Source organism: Cervus canadensis, chromosome 7 (assembly GCF_019320065.1).
Source record: "Cervus canadensis isolate Bull #8, Minnesota chromosome 7, ASM1932006v1, whole genome shotgun sequence".
Lineage (NCBI taxonomy): Eukaryota > Metazoa > Chordata > Mammalia > Artiodactyla > Cervidae > Cervus > Cervus canadensis.
The window spans coordinates 11312680-11329671 of record NC_057392.1 but is presented as its reverse complement, the minus strand read 5'-3'; the positions used below and the strand labels follow the sequence as shown (position 1 = coordinate 11329671).

The 16992-nt window shown below is 38.9% G+C and overlaps 1 protein-coding gene across 1 annotated transcript; it reads left to right on the top strand.

Annotated features, from left to right (window-relative positions):
- The first annotated feature begins 14936 nt into the window (after window positions 1-14936).
- Window positions 14937-15508, top strand: LOC122445300 (cytochrome c oxidase assembly protein COX14-like). Its single transcript, XM_043474343.1, has one exon. It carries the CDS (start codon window positions 15070-15072, stop codon window positions 15268-15270), a length of 201 nt encoding a protein of 66 aa, XP_043330278.1. The 5' UTR covers window positions 14937-15069; the 3' UTR covers window positions 15271-15508.
- Window positions 15509-16992: the final 1484 nt, after the last annotated feature.

The following is a 16992-nucleotide window of genomic DNA, read 5'->3' as shown; positions in this document are numbered from 1 at the left end:
GAAATCAAAGAGGATACAAACAGATGGAGAAACATACCGTGTTCATGGATTGGAAGACTATCAATTATTGTCAAAATGGCTTATTTACCCAAGCAATCTATAGATTCAATGCAATCCTATCAAGCTACCAACGGTATTTTTCACAGAACTAGACCAAAGAATTTCACAATTTGTATGGAAATAAAAAAACCTTGAATAGCCAAAGCAATCTTGAGAAAGAAGAATGGAACTGGAAGAATCAACCTGCCTGACTTCAGGCTCTACTACAAAGCCACAGTCATCAAGACAGTATGGTACTGGCACAAAGACAGAAATATAGATCAATGGAACAGAATAGAAAGCCCAGAGATAAATCCACGAACCTATGGACACCTTATCTTTGACAAAGGAGGCAAGGATATACAATGGAAAAAGACAACCTCTTTAACAAGTGGTGCTGGGAAAACTGGTCAACCACTTGTAAAAGAATGAAACTAAAACACTTTCTAACACCATACACAAAAATAAACTCAAAATGGATTAAAGATCTAAATGTAAGACCAGAAACTATAAAACTCCTAGAGGAGAACATAGGCAAAACACCCTCCGACATAAATCACAGCAAGATCCTCTATGACCCACCTCCCAGAATATTGGAAATAAAAGCAAAACTAAACAAATGGGACCTAATGAAACTTAAAAGCTTTTGCACTACAAAGGAAACTATAAGTAAGGTGAAAAGACAGCCCTCAGATTGGGAGAAAATAATAGCAAATGAAAAAACAGACAAAGGATTAATCTCAAAAATATACAAGCAACTCCTGCAGCTTAATTCCAGAAAAATAAATGACCCAATCAAAAATGGGCCAAAGAACTAAACAGACATTTCTCCAAAGAAGACATACAGATGGCTAACAAACACATGAAAAGATGCTCAACATCACTCATTATCAGAGAAATGCAAATCAAAACCACAATGAGGTACCATTTCACAAAGTCAGGATGGCTGCTATTCCAAAAGCTCTACAAGCATAAATGCTGGAGAGGGTGTGGAGAAAAGGGAACCACTCTTACACTGTTTGGTGGAAGCAACTAGTAGCAGCACTTGGAAAAGCAGTGTGGAGATTTCTTAAAAAACTGGAAATAGAACTGCCATATGACCCAGCAATCCCACTTCTGGGCATACACACTGAAGAAACCAGATCTGAAAGAGACACGTGCACCCCAATGTTCATCGCAGCACTGTTTATAATAGCCAGGACATGGAAGCAACCTAGATGCCATCAGCAGATGAATGGATAAGGAAGCTGTGGTACATATACACCATGGAATATTACTCAGCCATTAAAAAGAATTCATTTGAACCAGTCCTAATGAGATGGATGAAGCTGGAGCCCATTATACAGAGTGAAGTAAGCCAGAAAGATAAAGAACATTACAGCATACTAACACATATATATGGAATTTAGAAAGGTGATAACGATAACCCTATATGCAAAACAGAAAAAGAGACACAGAAATACAGAACAGACTTTTGAACTTTGTGGGAGAATGTGAGGGTGGGATATTTCAAAAGAACAGCATGTATACTGTCTATGGTGAAACAGATCACCAGCCCAGGTGGGATGCATGAGACAAGTGCTCCGGCCTGGTGCACTGGGAAGACCCAGAGGAATCGGGTGGAGAGGGAGGTGGGAGGGGGGATCGGGAATGGGAATACATGTAAATCCATGGCTGATTCATATCAATGTATGAAAAACCCACTGAAAATAAAAAAAAAAAAGAAAAAAAAAAAAAAAAAAAAAAAAGAAAATATTAGAAACAATCTAGATGGGCAATAGGAAATGGATATATATATATATATATATATATATATATATATATATACATATATATACATTAAAAATGAGGTTTAAGAAAAACTTTAATAACATAGGAAATGACCCATAATGTCACCCCAAAAGCATGATGTAAAATTATAGAGTATGATTTCAATTTCATTAAAATATTTGAATTACATAAAAAGACAAAAAGTGCATATACCAATATAGTTATGTTACATTTTACAAAGCAATGGACCACTCCCAAAATTAGTGGCTTAAAACTATAACCATTTATTTGTTTTTGACTCTACAGCCTGGATAGTTCTTTTCCTGGTCTTTCCTGGGTCACTGGTACAGCTACAATGACCTGGTGGCATGACTGAGACTGTCTGGTCCCTCATCTGGAATGAGTGGAACAGTTAGGGGCTGTCTGAACCTCTCTCTCTTTCCCCTCCTCTCTCTTTCACCATGATCTTCCAGAAGAACAGCCAGATCTTCACACAGTGGTTCTGGGCTCCAAGAGGAACTGTTCCAAAATAATAACCCCTAATGTGCAAGACTGTATTAAGTCTGTGCTTGTGTTGCATTTGCTTATGCCCCATTAGCCAAATATGGCAAGTCTGAAATGGTAGGGCAGGTTGATAGACTGGAAATCAAGGTAAGAGCTGATGTTGCAGTCTTGAGTCTGAATGCCACAGGGCAGCAGGCTGGAAACTCAAGCAGGGTTTCTATGTTACAATCTTGAGGAGAATTCCTTCTTCCTCAGAAAATCATAGTCTTTGTTCTTAAGCCTACAGCTGATTGAATGAGGCCCACCCACAATATGAAGTATAACCTGCTTTACTCATAACTTGACTGATTTGACTATTAATCACATCTTTAAAACATACGTTCACAACAACACCTAGACTTGTATTCAACAATAACAACAAAATAATAGTAATAATTTAGCATGATAACCTAGCTAAGGAGGCACATAAAATTAACCATCACACATAGCCAACCTCAGAGTCAGTGTGGGAGGGGACTGCATGGGGCATGAAAACCCAGAAGCATTATTCTTTGGGAGCCACCAACAGAACAGGTTACCATGGTAGATATATCTGGATGGCAGGGTTCTTTCCTCTTTTTATGTGTATGTTTGAAAATTTCTTCAAAGAGCATGTATAACATTTTATAAAAATAACAAATGTTTTATAATGATTCATACTCATTATTTTAAAATGCAAGACACACAGAAAAGTACAAAAAAGAAATCACGTCACTGGAAATCTTACCACACAGAAATAACCAGTGTTATCATTTTGTGATCATCTTTGTGGTGGCCCTCTGATATTTACATAGATGTCAGGAAAAAGAGAGAAAAGAAAGCTGGGGAGATAGACACAGAGAAACATTTCTAAAAATGACAAGATTCTATGAATGCTATTTGTAAATTTAATTTTTTTTTCTTGAATTTAACAGAAGATAAAGAAACAATGGGCTTCCCAGGTAGCTCAGTGGTAAAGAATCCACTTGCCAGTGCAGAAGCAAGTTCAATCCCTGAGTCAGGAAGAACCCCTGGAGAAAGAAATGACAACCCACTCCAGTATTCTTGCCTGGGAAATCCCATGGACAGAGGAGCCTGGAAGTTTACAGTCTATAAAGTCACAAAGAGGCGACATGACTTAGTGACTAAACAACAAAGGAACTGAAGGAAATTTGAAAGATTCATAGTGCATCAAATGTTTCTTCATTAACTTAAAAATTAAGGTTAAAGAAATTTTTTTAATGTTATGAGGACCATGGAAAGTGGTAGTTACATTTTTTAACGAGAATTTTAAATAGTATTGGCTAACTTGCTGCTTCAAGTAGCATGGAGGTGATAATACTCTCATACTTCCTCCCACTCCTCTACCCTTCAGTGTCTACTGATTAGGCTGGTTCATTTTGCCAGAGTTTATAATAGTAGCATTCTATGCTGCAACCACACTTTGCTGAGAAAAAAATAGTTTTTTATTCAAATGAATTCATTGCTCACCACTAACCCTTTTTTATAGCTTTGTCAAACCTGATCTCATTGCCAAAGAGCTCTGGGTTTATGTAAGCAGGTCATATTTAAGACTTCTGTCTGTTGCCTTCTTCTGTGGGCAACTTCTTGGCTGCATATAGTTTTCTTAGTCTTACTTTCCAAACCTCAGAACTTTATAAACAGTGTGCCATCATCTTTGAACATAGGAAGTTATCATAGAATATAGGAGGATAGACTCATTTTTCCCACTGTCAGGAATTGCTTTGTGCCTAGATGTCTGAGGAATGCCGTCTTTATTCTTTAAATTCAATCATTTAACCTAGAAAAATCAGTCATTCTCTCTCTTTTTTTCACTTGCAGGGTACCCTTCCACATGTGGATTTGCAAGTTTGAATATTCTCTGAATTCTTCCTCTTTGTAGGATTCTCTACTACAAGGACACCCATTACCTTATTTTGAATCACTTTTGTTTCACTTCCTCTTCCTTCTAACTAATCTTTTTTTTTCCTTCCTTCTCTACATTCAATGTGATTATCTCTAGCTTTCCCTTCATACCATTAATTCAGTTTTTAGCTCTGGCTATTCTGTTCTTGCTATTTTATGTTGTGAAAAGTGAAAGTGCTAATCTCTCAGTCACGTCCAGCTCTTTGCAACCCCACGGACTGTAGTCCGCCAGACTCCCCTATCCATGGAATTCTCCAGGCAAGAAAACTGGAGCAGGTAGCCATTCCCTTTTTCATGGGATCACTTTATTTAAATCATTTCTTTAGGTCTGCAATATCCTTTTATAGCTCATCCTGTTGTATTACCATCTCATCTTTCAGAGTTTGTTGTATCACATTTATAATCCTACTAATTTATTCTCTAATGAAAACATTGGTGAGGAAGCCACTTCTACCACCTGATTTGTGTTTCTTCCAGACTGGGCTCTTCACCTGACTTTTGGACTAATTGATTTTCCTATGATACTTAGGTTCCTGTTTGCTTAGTTGCTTTGTGATTTCTTTTCATCTAGTTTGTACCTAATGTCAGCAACTCAATCCATAATACCCTTCCCTTCGTACCTTGAGCCAGTTTGCCTTTTCCAACTTAGTTTCATTTTGAGATCTGGGTATTGTTGGTCCAGCCACTTTTCTGTAGCCTAAGAGAAGACAGAACTCAGCCAGAAGTTAGTTCAGTCTTCGTTGATGAAACTTTGCTCCAAAATTTCTTCTGAGAAAACACTAATGCCTTAGACCAGGGCCCAACCCCCACAGCCGAGAGCATGGCCCACTTCTGTGGGCTAAGGTTCATCCTCCAACTCAATCCAATGTCTTGGAAGATAACAAGCCCTTTACCCTACTGATGGGACTAGAAGCCAATATCACCTTTCCAGAAAACAATTTGGTAATAGGTATCCAGATAACCACGATGGTGTGATCATTCACCTAGAGCCAGACATCCTAGAATGTGAAGTCAAGTGGGCCTCAGGAAGCATCACTACAAACAAAGCTAGTAGAGGTGATGGAATTCCAGTTGAGCTATTTCAAATCCTAAAAGATGATGCTGTGAAAGTGCTGCACTCAATATGCCAGTAAATTTGGAAAACTCAGCAGTGGCCACAGGACTGAAAAAGGTCAGTTTTCATTCCAATCCCAAAGAAAGGCAATGCTAAAGAATATTCAAACTACCGCACAGTTGCACTCATCTCACATGCTAGCAAAGTAATACTCAAAATTTGCCAAGCCAGGCTTCAACAGTACATGAACTGTGAATTTTCAGATGTTCAAGCTGGATTTAGAAAAGGCAGAGAAACCAGAGATCAAATTGCCAACAAACGTTGGATCATCAAAAAAGTGAGAGAGTTCCAGAAAAATATCTACTTCTGCTTTATTGACTATGCCAAAGCCTTTGACTGTGTGGACCACAACTAACTCTAGAAAATTCTTAAAGAGATGGGAATACCAGACCACCTGACCTGTCTCCTGAGAAATCTGTATGCAGGTCAAGAAGCAACAGTTAGAACTGGACATGGAACAGCAGACTGGTTCCAAATTGGGAAAGGAGTACGTCAAAGCTGTATATTGTCACCCTGCTTATTTAACTTATAAGCAGAGTACATCATGCAAAATGCCAAGCTGGATGAAGCACAAGCTGGAATCAAGATTGCCAGGAGAAATATCAATAACCTTAGATATGCAGATGACACCACCCTTATGGCTAAAAGCGAAGAAGAACTAAAGAGCCTCTTGATGAAAATAAAATAAGAGAGTGAAAAAGTTGGCTTAAAACTCAACATTCAGAAAACTAAGATCATAGCATCTGGTCCCATTACTTAATGGCAAATAGATGGGGAAACAATGAAAACAGTGACAGACTTTATTTTCTTGGGCTCCAAAACCACTGCAGATGGTGACTGCAGCCATGAAAATAAAAGACACTTGCTCCTTGGGAGAAAAGCTATGACCAACCTAGACAGCACATTAAAAAGCAGAGACATTACTTTGCCAAAGGTTTTCCAGTAGTCATGTATAGATGTGAGAGCTGGACTATAAAGAAAGCTGAGTGCCGAAGAATTTATGCTTTTGAACTGTGGTGCTGGAGACAACTCTTGAGTGTCCCTTGGACTGTAAGGAGATCCAACCAGTCAATCCTAAAGGAAATCAGTCATGAATATTCATTAGAAGGACTGATGCTGAAGCTGAAACTCTAATACTTTAGCCACCTGATGGGAAGAATTGATTCATTGGAAAAGACCCTGATGCTGGGAAAGACTGAAGGCAGGAAAAGGGGATGACAGAAGATGAGATGATTGGATGGCATCACCGACTCGATGGACATGAGTTTGAGTAAGGTCTGAGAGTTGGTGATGGACAGGGAAGCCTGGAGTGCTGCAGTCCATGGGGTTGCAAAGAGTCGGACATGACTGAGCAACTGAACTGAACTGAGCTGAACTGATCAAGACTTTGGGCTTCCCTGGTGGCTCAGTGGGAAAGAATCCACCTGCCAATTCAGGAGACACAGGTTCAATCCCTGGGTCGGGAAGATATCCTGGAGAAGGAAATGGCAACCACTCCAGTAGTCTTGCCTGGAGAATTCCATGGACAGAGGAGCCTGGCGGACTATATAGTCCATAAGGTTGCAAAAGAGTCAGATACAACTTAGCAACTAAATAACAACAATCAAGACTTCATATATTAAGATATATATGAATATATATACACATATATATAGATATATATGAATATATATATACACACACATATATATATTTGACCCAATAATATTTCTTCTGAGATTCCAGTTGGGAAAAAAAGAAAAGGAAATAAAGATCCATTTGCAAGGAAATTCTTTGGAGTATTATACATAACAGCAATAAACTGTAAATAATTTAAATGTCCAACATGGAGACATGTTGCAGTAAAGTTTGCAGCAAATAAAAATAAGGTTTGTGGAGAGCTTGTAATAATATGATTAGATACCTATGATATAATATCAAGTAAAAAGCCAAAATATAGAATTAAACATGCAGCAAGATCTCAATTACGTTTTCAAAATGCACAGGAACTACACCCAAGAACCGTAGACTCAAACCTCCAGGAGGACAAGTATCATGACTGCTTTGCTCATTCCTATGCAACCAGAACCTAACACAGTGCTTGACACATAACAGATGCACATTGAACATTTATGAATAAATGAATAAAATTAATTCAGCAAAGGAAAGTCATTTCAGGATTCAACAACAGGAACAGTTGCATTTCTGAATGAATGATTTTAGAGATCCTCAATTATGCTGCGGCTAGCGGAAACCCACAACTTTGTCTAACGGAGATACAGGCTTTCAAGAACACATTTTGTTTATCACTATCTCACTTCCCCTGGGCTTCCTTGTTGTCTCAGATGGTAAGGAATCCACCTGCAATGCTGGAGACCCAGGTTTGATCCCTGGGTCAGGAAGATCCCCTGGAAAAGGGAATGACTACCCACTCCAGTATTCTTGCCTGAAGAATTCCATGGACAGAGGACTCCGGTGGCTACAGTCCATGGGGTTGCATAGAGTCAGACACGGCTGAGCGACTAACACTTTCACTTCACTTTCTTTCTTCTCATTTCCCCTACCCTTATTTATTCTTTGACAGGAATTTTTTAAAACAGCTTTATTGAGGAATAACTTGCATACTATATAATTCACCTATTGTAAGTGTACCATTCAATAATATTTTGTAGCTTTAAATGAGTTATACAAGCATCACCACAACCCAGTTTTAGAACATTTCCATCACCCAAAATCAATTCTTTCAAGTTCATTTGCAGTCAATTTCCATTCGTATACCAAGTTCCACATAACCACTGATCAGCTCTCTGCCTATATAAATTTGCCTTCACTGAACATTTTGTATAAATGAGGTCATACAGTACAAAGTCCTTGGCAACTGGCTTCTTTCACATATATTGGAGGTTCATCTATATTACAGCATTATTTCTTGTGAATTGTGTGCATAATCCCCCACTTTGCCTACCCATTCCTTGACACCCAGTTGATGGATATTTGGATTGTTTCCAGTTTGGGACCATCCATAATGGCCAGTTTCCATTATGAATAATATTGCTATAAACATTCCCATATAGGTCTTTCTGTGAACATGTTTTTTCATTTCTCTTGAGTCTACTCAAGAAGTGGTGCAGAAGTGGAAGTGCTGGGTCATCGGGTAAGTTTCGTTTAACTTTTAAAAAATGCAAACGTGTTTTCAAAGTGGTGGTACCACTTTGCATCCCCACCAGCAATATATGAGGGTTCCAACTTCTCCACATTCTGGCCAATACTTCATAGAACCTGCTTTCTTGACTTTAGCCATTCTAGTGGGTAGTAGAGGTATCACACTGTGTTTCTGATTTGCACTTCTGTAATGATTAATAATGCTGATCACTTTTTCTTATACTTAATAGCCACTTATGTATGTAGTTTTTAGTGAAATATCTATTTAAGTCTTTTGCCCATTCTCTAATTGGCTTGTTTTCTGATTATAAAGTTTTAAGAGTTGTTTACATATTCTGAATAGAAATCTTTTATCAAAAATAAAATATGTAAATACTTTCTCCAAGTCTATAACTTGTCCTTACATTCTCTTAATGATGTCTTTTGAAGTGAAAAAGGTTTTAATGTTCATGAAATCCAGTGTATCATTTTTGTTCTTTTTTGTCTTAAGCTTTTGATGTCATATCCCCAAACTCTTCACCTAACCCAACATCATTAAAATATTCTTTGATGCTTTCTTAAAGAGGTTTGCCAATTTATCTTCATTTCTTTTTGTGAATTCAAGTGACAGTCTGCCATCACTTCTATTCACCCTGAAAAGTTTCTTTTAGTATTTCTTGTAAGATGAGTTTGCTAGGAACAAAGTCTCTTGATATTTGTTTATCTGGGCACGTTTTTATTTCACCTTCATTTTTGAAGACTAGCTTTGTTGTATTTAGGAATTTTTGAAGATGTCATTATATTGCCTTCAAACTGTATTGTTTCTGATTAAAAGTCAGCAAACAATTATATTGTTTCTCCATACATGAGAAGCCAAAGGGCTTTCAACAGGATTAAAATGACATGTCTTGTTGCGTATTTCTCTGTGTTTATCCATCTTGGGATTTGCTGAGCTCCTTGAATCTGTAAATTAATTTTTTAAATCAAATTTTGGGAGTTGTATTTACCATTCTTGTCCCTCTTTCTGAAACAGCTATTACATAAATGTTGATATACTTGTATTGGCCCCACAGAGTTCTGAGGCTCTGTTCATTTTTCTTCAAACATTTTTTCTCTTTGTTACTCAGTTGAGGTAATTTACACTGACTCATCTTCAAATTCATTTCTTCTTTCTTCTGTGATCTAAAATCTACCAAGTTATTATACTTTTCAACTCCAGAATTTCCTTTTTAAAAATGCTATCTTCTTCTAGAGATTCGCTATTCACTGAATCTTTGATATTCAACTTTTGTTCCATTCTTTAAACATAATTTCCTTTAGCTATTTTAACATATTTATAATAACTAATTTGAAATATTCATCTGTTAATTCAAAAAAAAAAGAAATATTCATCTGTTAATTCCAACATCTGGGGGAAGTCAGAGACAATTTCTGCTGACTTCTTTTTTTCCCATAGTATAAATCAGACATTTTTTTTTTTCATGTCTTACAGTTTTTATTGAATCCTGGACATTTTAGACCATATATTTTAGCAATTCTGGATTCTGACTCCACCCTTTCCCCAAGAATTATTGTTGTTACATTTTTATTTGTTTACTTGTCCATTGAGTAACTTGCCTGGACCAAATCTGTGAACTCTGTCTCCTGCACAGTGTCTGGCTGCTTCTGTCTCTGCTGAGTTTAATTTTCAAGCCTAGCATCCTAAAGTTCACCCTAATGTCTATATACCTTAATGTTCAACCAAATACTAGAGGTTGTGCTTCAGACCTTGAACCAGGGATTCTTATAGTCTCTGCTAACATGGGCTAGGGAGTGCATTCAAAATTTAGGCCATTTTCTAGTTGCTCCAAGAGTTTACTTTCTGCCAAGTGCCCTTGGTATATTTCACATACTCTTCCGTGCATGAGCACAGTCTCTATTGACCAGAGATGTGTGGTGTGTGTCTTCTGTTCATACTCACAGTCAGCTGGGGTATGTGAAGAACATATCAAGTCTACTATGGTTGCCTCACTTTCAGAAAAGTTAAGGTACATAATCTCCCTTTCAGTCTTTCAATGCATTCATTCAATTCTTACTCCATCCTTCTATCAGTAATTTACTTTTATTGTTTATGTATTGTGTGTACTGCCTGAGTTTCTTTATATAATTACAAGTATACCTGAAAATATATTTTTCTCTTTTTTCTAATAGAAGTCAAATGTAATATTCACACTGCTCTGCTCTTGCTCTTTTCTTAACTTAATAATATATCTGGGAAAGCCTTCATATCATTCCAGAGTTTCCTCATCATCTTATAGAGCTTCATTGTTCTTCATTATAGATGTAGCATGATTGATTTGGCCAATCCTTTACTGATGAATCATACACAATAAATCTCTGTCCACAGTCTATGTGCAGCTAAGCAAAAGCTCTTCTGCTTCCAATATTCCCCTAAGCCATTGCTCAATGATATGGAAGAGGGAGTGTCACACTCTCCAGTATTTTTCCCAATAAGTTTACCTCAGTCCCAACTTAGATCATCCATTAGAATGTAATAATGAAGGATGGATTAGAAGAATTCTGTGAACCTACATTATCCAACCATGGAGCACTTACTCCTTGGTAGCCTACCAAGTTTGAGATTGCCCAGTTCTTGTACACACCTGTGAATATGTTTCCAGATTCCCAATTATAAAAGAATAAGGCTCATATTTTAAAGGAAGAAGACATGTTAAGATTTTTATCTTTATAATAATATTTTTTTAAAATATACATTTCTTCCCTGAGGTTTTAAGTTAAAGGTTAAAATAGAGGTCTTATAACAAAGGTATTTGGAGTGGGCTAATACTGTATCTCTTTCTCTAAGAACTTATTCCAACCCATAGTTGCTATTGAGGGGATGGGTAAGGAGTCATGTTCGTACCACATGTATTCAGTCACACACCCATTATCTGATCCAAGAATGGATGATCAACCCAAGGATCACCAAGCTTTTATTGGCCAGGGGCAAGTAAATTTTTCTCAATCAGTAATTTACTCCAGGCCATACTGCCTAAAGCAATCTACAGACTTAATGCAACCCCTATCAAAATACCCATAACATTTTTCACAGAATTAGAACAAGTAATCCTAAAATTCATATGGAAGCACAAAATACCCACAGTTGCCAAAACAATCTTGAGAAAGAAGAACAAAACTGAAGACATAATCTTTCCAGGCTTCAAACTACACTGCAAAGCTACAGTTATCAAAACAGTGCATTACTGACATGAAAACAGATGCATAGATCAACGGAACAGAATAGAGGGGCCAGAAAAAACCTACACACCTATGGTCAAATAATCCATGAAAAAAGAGGCAAGAATATACCATAGAGAAAAGATCATCTCTTCAACAAGTGGTGTTGGGAAATTTGGACAGCTTCATATAAAACAATGAAATTAGAACATTCCTTCACATCATATACAGAAATAAACTCAAAATGGTTTGAAGACCTAAAAGTAAGACATAACACCATAAAACTCCTAGAAGAGAATATAGGCAAAACATTTTTTTACATAAATTATAGCAATATTTTCTTAGATCAGTCTCCCAAGACAAAAGAAATAAAAGCAAAAATAAACAAATGGGACCTAAATCAAACTTAGAAGCTTTTCCAAAGCAAAGGAAACGATCAACAAAATAAAAAGACAACCTACAAAATAAGAGAAAATTACCGCAAACAATACAACTAAAAAGGGGTTGATAACCAAAGTAAACAAACAGCTCATACAACTCAATGTTAAAAAAAAATTAAAAAATAGGCAGAAGACCTAAGTAAATATTTTTCCAAAGAAGATATACAGATGGCTAATGGGCACCTAAAAAGATGCTCAACAATACTAATTATTAGGGAAATGCAAATCAAAAACACAATGAGGTATCATCTCACAGCTACCAGAATTGCCATCATCAAAGAGTTTACAAATAAATAAAGGAAAAGGTATGGGGATAAGAAACCCCTCCTACACTGTTGGTGGCAAAGTAGATTGGTGCAGCCACTGTGGAAAACAGTATCAGTTCAGTTCAGTCACTCAGTCGTGTCCAACTCTTTGCAACCCATGGACTGCTGCATTCCAGGCTTCCCTGTCCATCACCAACTCCCAGAGCTTGCTCAAACTCATGTCCATTGAGTCAATGATGCCATCCAACCATTTCAACCTCTGTCATCCCCTTCTCTTCCTGCCTTCAATCTTTCCCAATCTTCAGTCTTTACCAATGAGTCAGTTCTTCAAATCAGGTAACCAAAGTGTTGGAGCTTCAGCTTCAGCATCAGTCCTTCCAATAAATAACCAGGATTGGTTTTCTTTAGGAATGACGGGTTTGATCTCCTCACTGTCCAAAGAACTCTCAAGAGTCTTCTCCAGCACCACAGTGCAAAAGCATCAGTTCTTCGGTGCTCAGCTTTCTTTGTGGTCCAACTCTCAGATTCAAACATGACTACTGGAAAAATCATACCTTTGACTAGACAGACCTTTGTTGGCAAAATGATGTTTCTGCCCTTTACTAATTTAATACGCTGTCTAGGTTTGTCATAGCTTTTCTTCCAAGGAGAAAGTGTCTTTTAATTTCATGGCTACAGTCATCATCTGCAGTGATTTTGGAGCCCAAGAAAATAAAGTCTGTCACTGTTTCCATTGTTTCCCCATCATTTACCATGAAGTGATGGAACCAGATGCCATGATCTTAGTTTTTTGAATGTTGAGTGTTAAGCCAGTTTTTTCACTCTCCTCTTTCACTTTCATCAAGAGGTTCTTTAGCTCCTATTTGCTTTCTGCCATAAGGAGAGTGTCATCTGCATATCTGATGTTATTGGTATTTCTTCCAGCAATCTTGATTCCAGCTTGTGCTTCATCCAGCCTGGCATTTCATATGATGTACTCTGCATATAAGTTAAATAAGCAGGGTGACAATATACAGCCTGATGGCTGGAACAACTGGAGCAATTTGGAACCAGTCTGTTGTTCCATGTCCGGTTCTAACTGCTGCTTTTTGACCTGCATACAGGTTTCTCACAAGATAGGTAACGTGGTCTGGTACTCCCATCTCTTCAAAACTTGTCCATAGTTTGCTGTGAACCACACAGTCAAAGGCTTTGGCATAGCCAATGAAACAGAAGTAGATGTTTATCTGGAATTCTCTTGCTTTTTATATGATCCAATGGATGTTGGTAATTTGATCTCTGATTCCTCTGCCTTTTCTAAATCTAGCTTGAACATCTGGAAGTTCTCAGTTCACACACTGTTGAAGCCTGGATTAGAGAATTTTGAGCATTACTTTGTTAGCATGTGAGATGAGTGCAATTGTGTGGAAGTTTAGACATTCTTTGACATTGCCCTTCTTTGGGATTGGAATGAAAACTGATCTTTTCCAGTCCTGTGGCCACTACTGAGTTTTCCAAATTTGCTGGCATACTGAGTGCGGCACTTTCACAGCATCATCTTTCAGGATTTGAAATAGTTCAACTGGAATTCCACCTCCACGAGCTTTGTTCATAGTGATGCTTCCTAAAGCCCACTTGACTTTGCACTCCAGGATGTCTGACTCTAGGTGAGTGATCAGACCATGGTGGTTATCTGGGTCATTAAGATATTTTCTATATAGTTCTTCTCTGTATTCTTGCCACCTCTTCTTAGCACCTCTTCTTCTGCTTCTGTTAGGTCCATACCATTTCTGTCCTTTATTGTGCCCATCTTTGCATGAAATGTTCCCTTGGTATCTCTAATTTTCTTGAAGAGATCTCTAGTATTTCCCATTCTATTGCGTTCCTCTATCTCTTTGCACTGATCACTGAGGAAAGCTTTCTTATCTCTCCTTGCTATTCTTTGGAACTCTGCATTCAGATGGATATATCATTCCTTTTCTCATTTGCCTTTAGCTTCTCTTTTTTTCTCAGCTATTTGTAAGGCCTCCTCAGACAAACATTTTTCCTTTTTGCACTTCTTTTTCTTGGGGATGGTCTTGATCACTCCCTCCTACACAATGTCACAAACCTTGGTCCATAGTTCTTCAGGCACACCATCTATCAGATCTAACCCCTTGAATCTGTTTCTCACTTCTACTGTATAATCGTAAGGGATTTGATTTAGGTCATACCTGAATGGTCTAGTAGTTTTCCCTACTATCTTCAATGTAAGTCTGAATTTGGCAATAAGGAATTCATGATCTGAGCCACAGACAGCTCCTGGTCTTGTTTTTGTTCACTTTATAGAGCTTCTCCATCTTTGGCTGCAAATAATATAATCAATCTGATTTTGGTATTGACCATATGGTGATGTCCATGTGTAGAGTCGTCTCTTGTGTTGTTGGAAGAGGGTGCTTGCTATGACCAGTGCATTCTCTTGGCATAACTCTGTTAGCCCTTACTGGGGGAAAAACAATATGGAAGTTCCTTTAAAAATTAAAACTAGACGGTCGGAGGTCGCGCAGGCTGGAGGCCTCGGTCGGACGGGAGGGAGCGGCAGCATCCAGCCACTTGGAATTATGATTCAAGGAAGCTGTGCCTCAGCTCAGTATTGGGATCCACCCTCAAGGACTGGCTCAAAGGCAGTGTTCAACTCATGGGACTGACTTTGAAAAGGGACAACATGCCAACTGCCAAGCAACTAGCTGACATTGGCTACAAGACCTTCTCCACCTCCATGATGCTCCTCACTGTGTACGGGGGCTACCTCTGCAGTGTCCGAGCCTACCACTATTTCCAGCGGCGCAGCTCCCAGCGCCAGGCTGCAGAAGAACAGAAGACCTCAGGAGCCCTATAGAACTGGGGGCTTTTTTCCTTGAGCAGAGAGGCCTGAGGCATGCTGTGGAAAGAATGCATCTGCAATCATTTCTGAGTCAAGAGGACCAGGGCCTTAACTGGCTTTCGAACTCTGGAAAATGCCCATGTTTTCTCTGGTACAGCCAGTTTGGAGAGGCTATCGAATCAAAACAGGAATGGGAGGGTGAGGCACACCTATAGACATAAAATACTTTGCCATAAAAAAAAAAAAATTAAAACTATAACTACTGTGAAACTGAAAGTCGCTCAGTCCTGTCCTACTCTTTGAGACCCAATGGATGGTAGCACACCAGGCTCCTCTGTCCATGGGATTCTCCAAGCAAGAATACTAAAGTGGGTTGCCATTCCCTTCTCAGGGGGACTTTCCAGATCCAGAGATTTAACCCAGGTCTCCAGCAGATTCTTTACCATCTGAGCTCCAAGGGAGCCCAGAATTACCATATGACCCACCAATTCTACTCCTGAGTATATATCTAGAAAAAATAAAAACTCTGGAATGATTTAATCCAGAAGACACAGAGAACATAAGAGTATAGTAGGCATTTGAACTGAAAAGTGATATACAACATGTCTGGGGAAGGCATCTGCTGAGAAGCAACATTTCTGAGCCCAAATTGAAGAAAAATCCTTCTCCTTGATAATAACCTAAAGGCAACTCTCCTATCTGGATCAATTTCAAAGCCGTTCCCCATTAGCTGAGGCCACAAATGACCTCACTGCTCAAGGCAAAGTGTGCTTGTACGGATAGTAATATCACAAGCTGTCATTGAACACAGAGTTGGTTCCATGTATCAAGATCCTAGCACAGTGAGGGCTCCTTAGATGTAACCTCTATCCCTCACCCCAACCCTTCAAAAACATCCTCTGACCAAAGTGGTCCTCCTCTGCCCTTCAACTGTCTCTCCTTTTTGCACTCCTTTAATTGCACTTGTTTTTGAAGCCCGTAGAATTTATTATTCAGAAAACAACCTTCTCTGCAATATCAACCTTAATTAACTGTGTTCTTTTTCTATCCCCTCCCACCCTCCACTTCATGCATTTGAATTAAGGCATGCCAGAGCCCCTGGCCAGTACCCCGCCCCCATCGCAGACCCATCAGTGTCTACCAGCCAACCATGACCAGATAAGGCAAAATGGAATCCCTTATCTCTGGCTGCCAATGTGAAAGGGTCAAGGTTACCAAGGAAAGACCTTCCAAAAGGAAGGAAAGGAAGAAAGAAGCCAAGCCTCTCTGGTTTCCATGGAAACGGAAGGGTGAATCATGGCGTATCCCCCAGAGCCTGGCCCGCTTAGCTCTGCTGACATCTTTCCACTTCATTAGCCTCTTTATCAAGTGACTCTGCATAAGACTAAGCGTATTTTGGTGTCAGGGTGCACTGGAGATGATTCAAAAACAGAGTGACCTTTTCCGCAGATCCCCTGTTCCTCCTGGCACCCCAGACGTTGGAACCCCGCCCCCCCCTCGGTCCTTTTTATGGCTCCACTCGCTCCTCACTCTTTCTAATCAAAGCTCCGGCACCGCAAGGCCAGGAGGTGCCCCTACTCAGCCGCCCAAGAAGCTGGGACCCTGGCTGTCAGGGATACACAGCACCCGAGCCTGGAGGAAGATTAATGACTTTGCCCACAGAAAATGGATAAAACAGGCCCCAAAAAGACAATAAACGCCGGGCCGACTGTGAGCAAGGCTCTGACAGTAACAAAT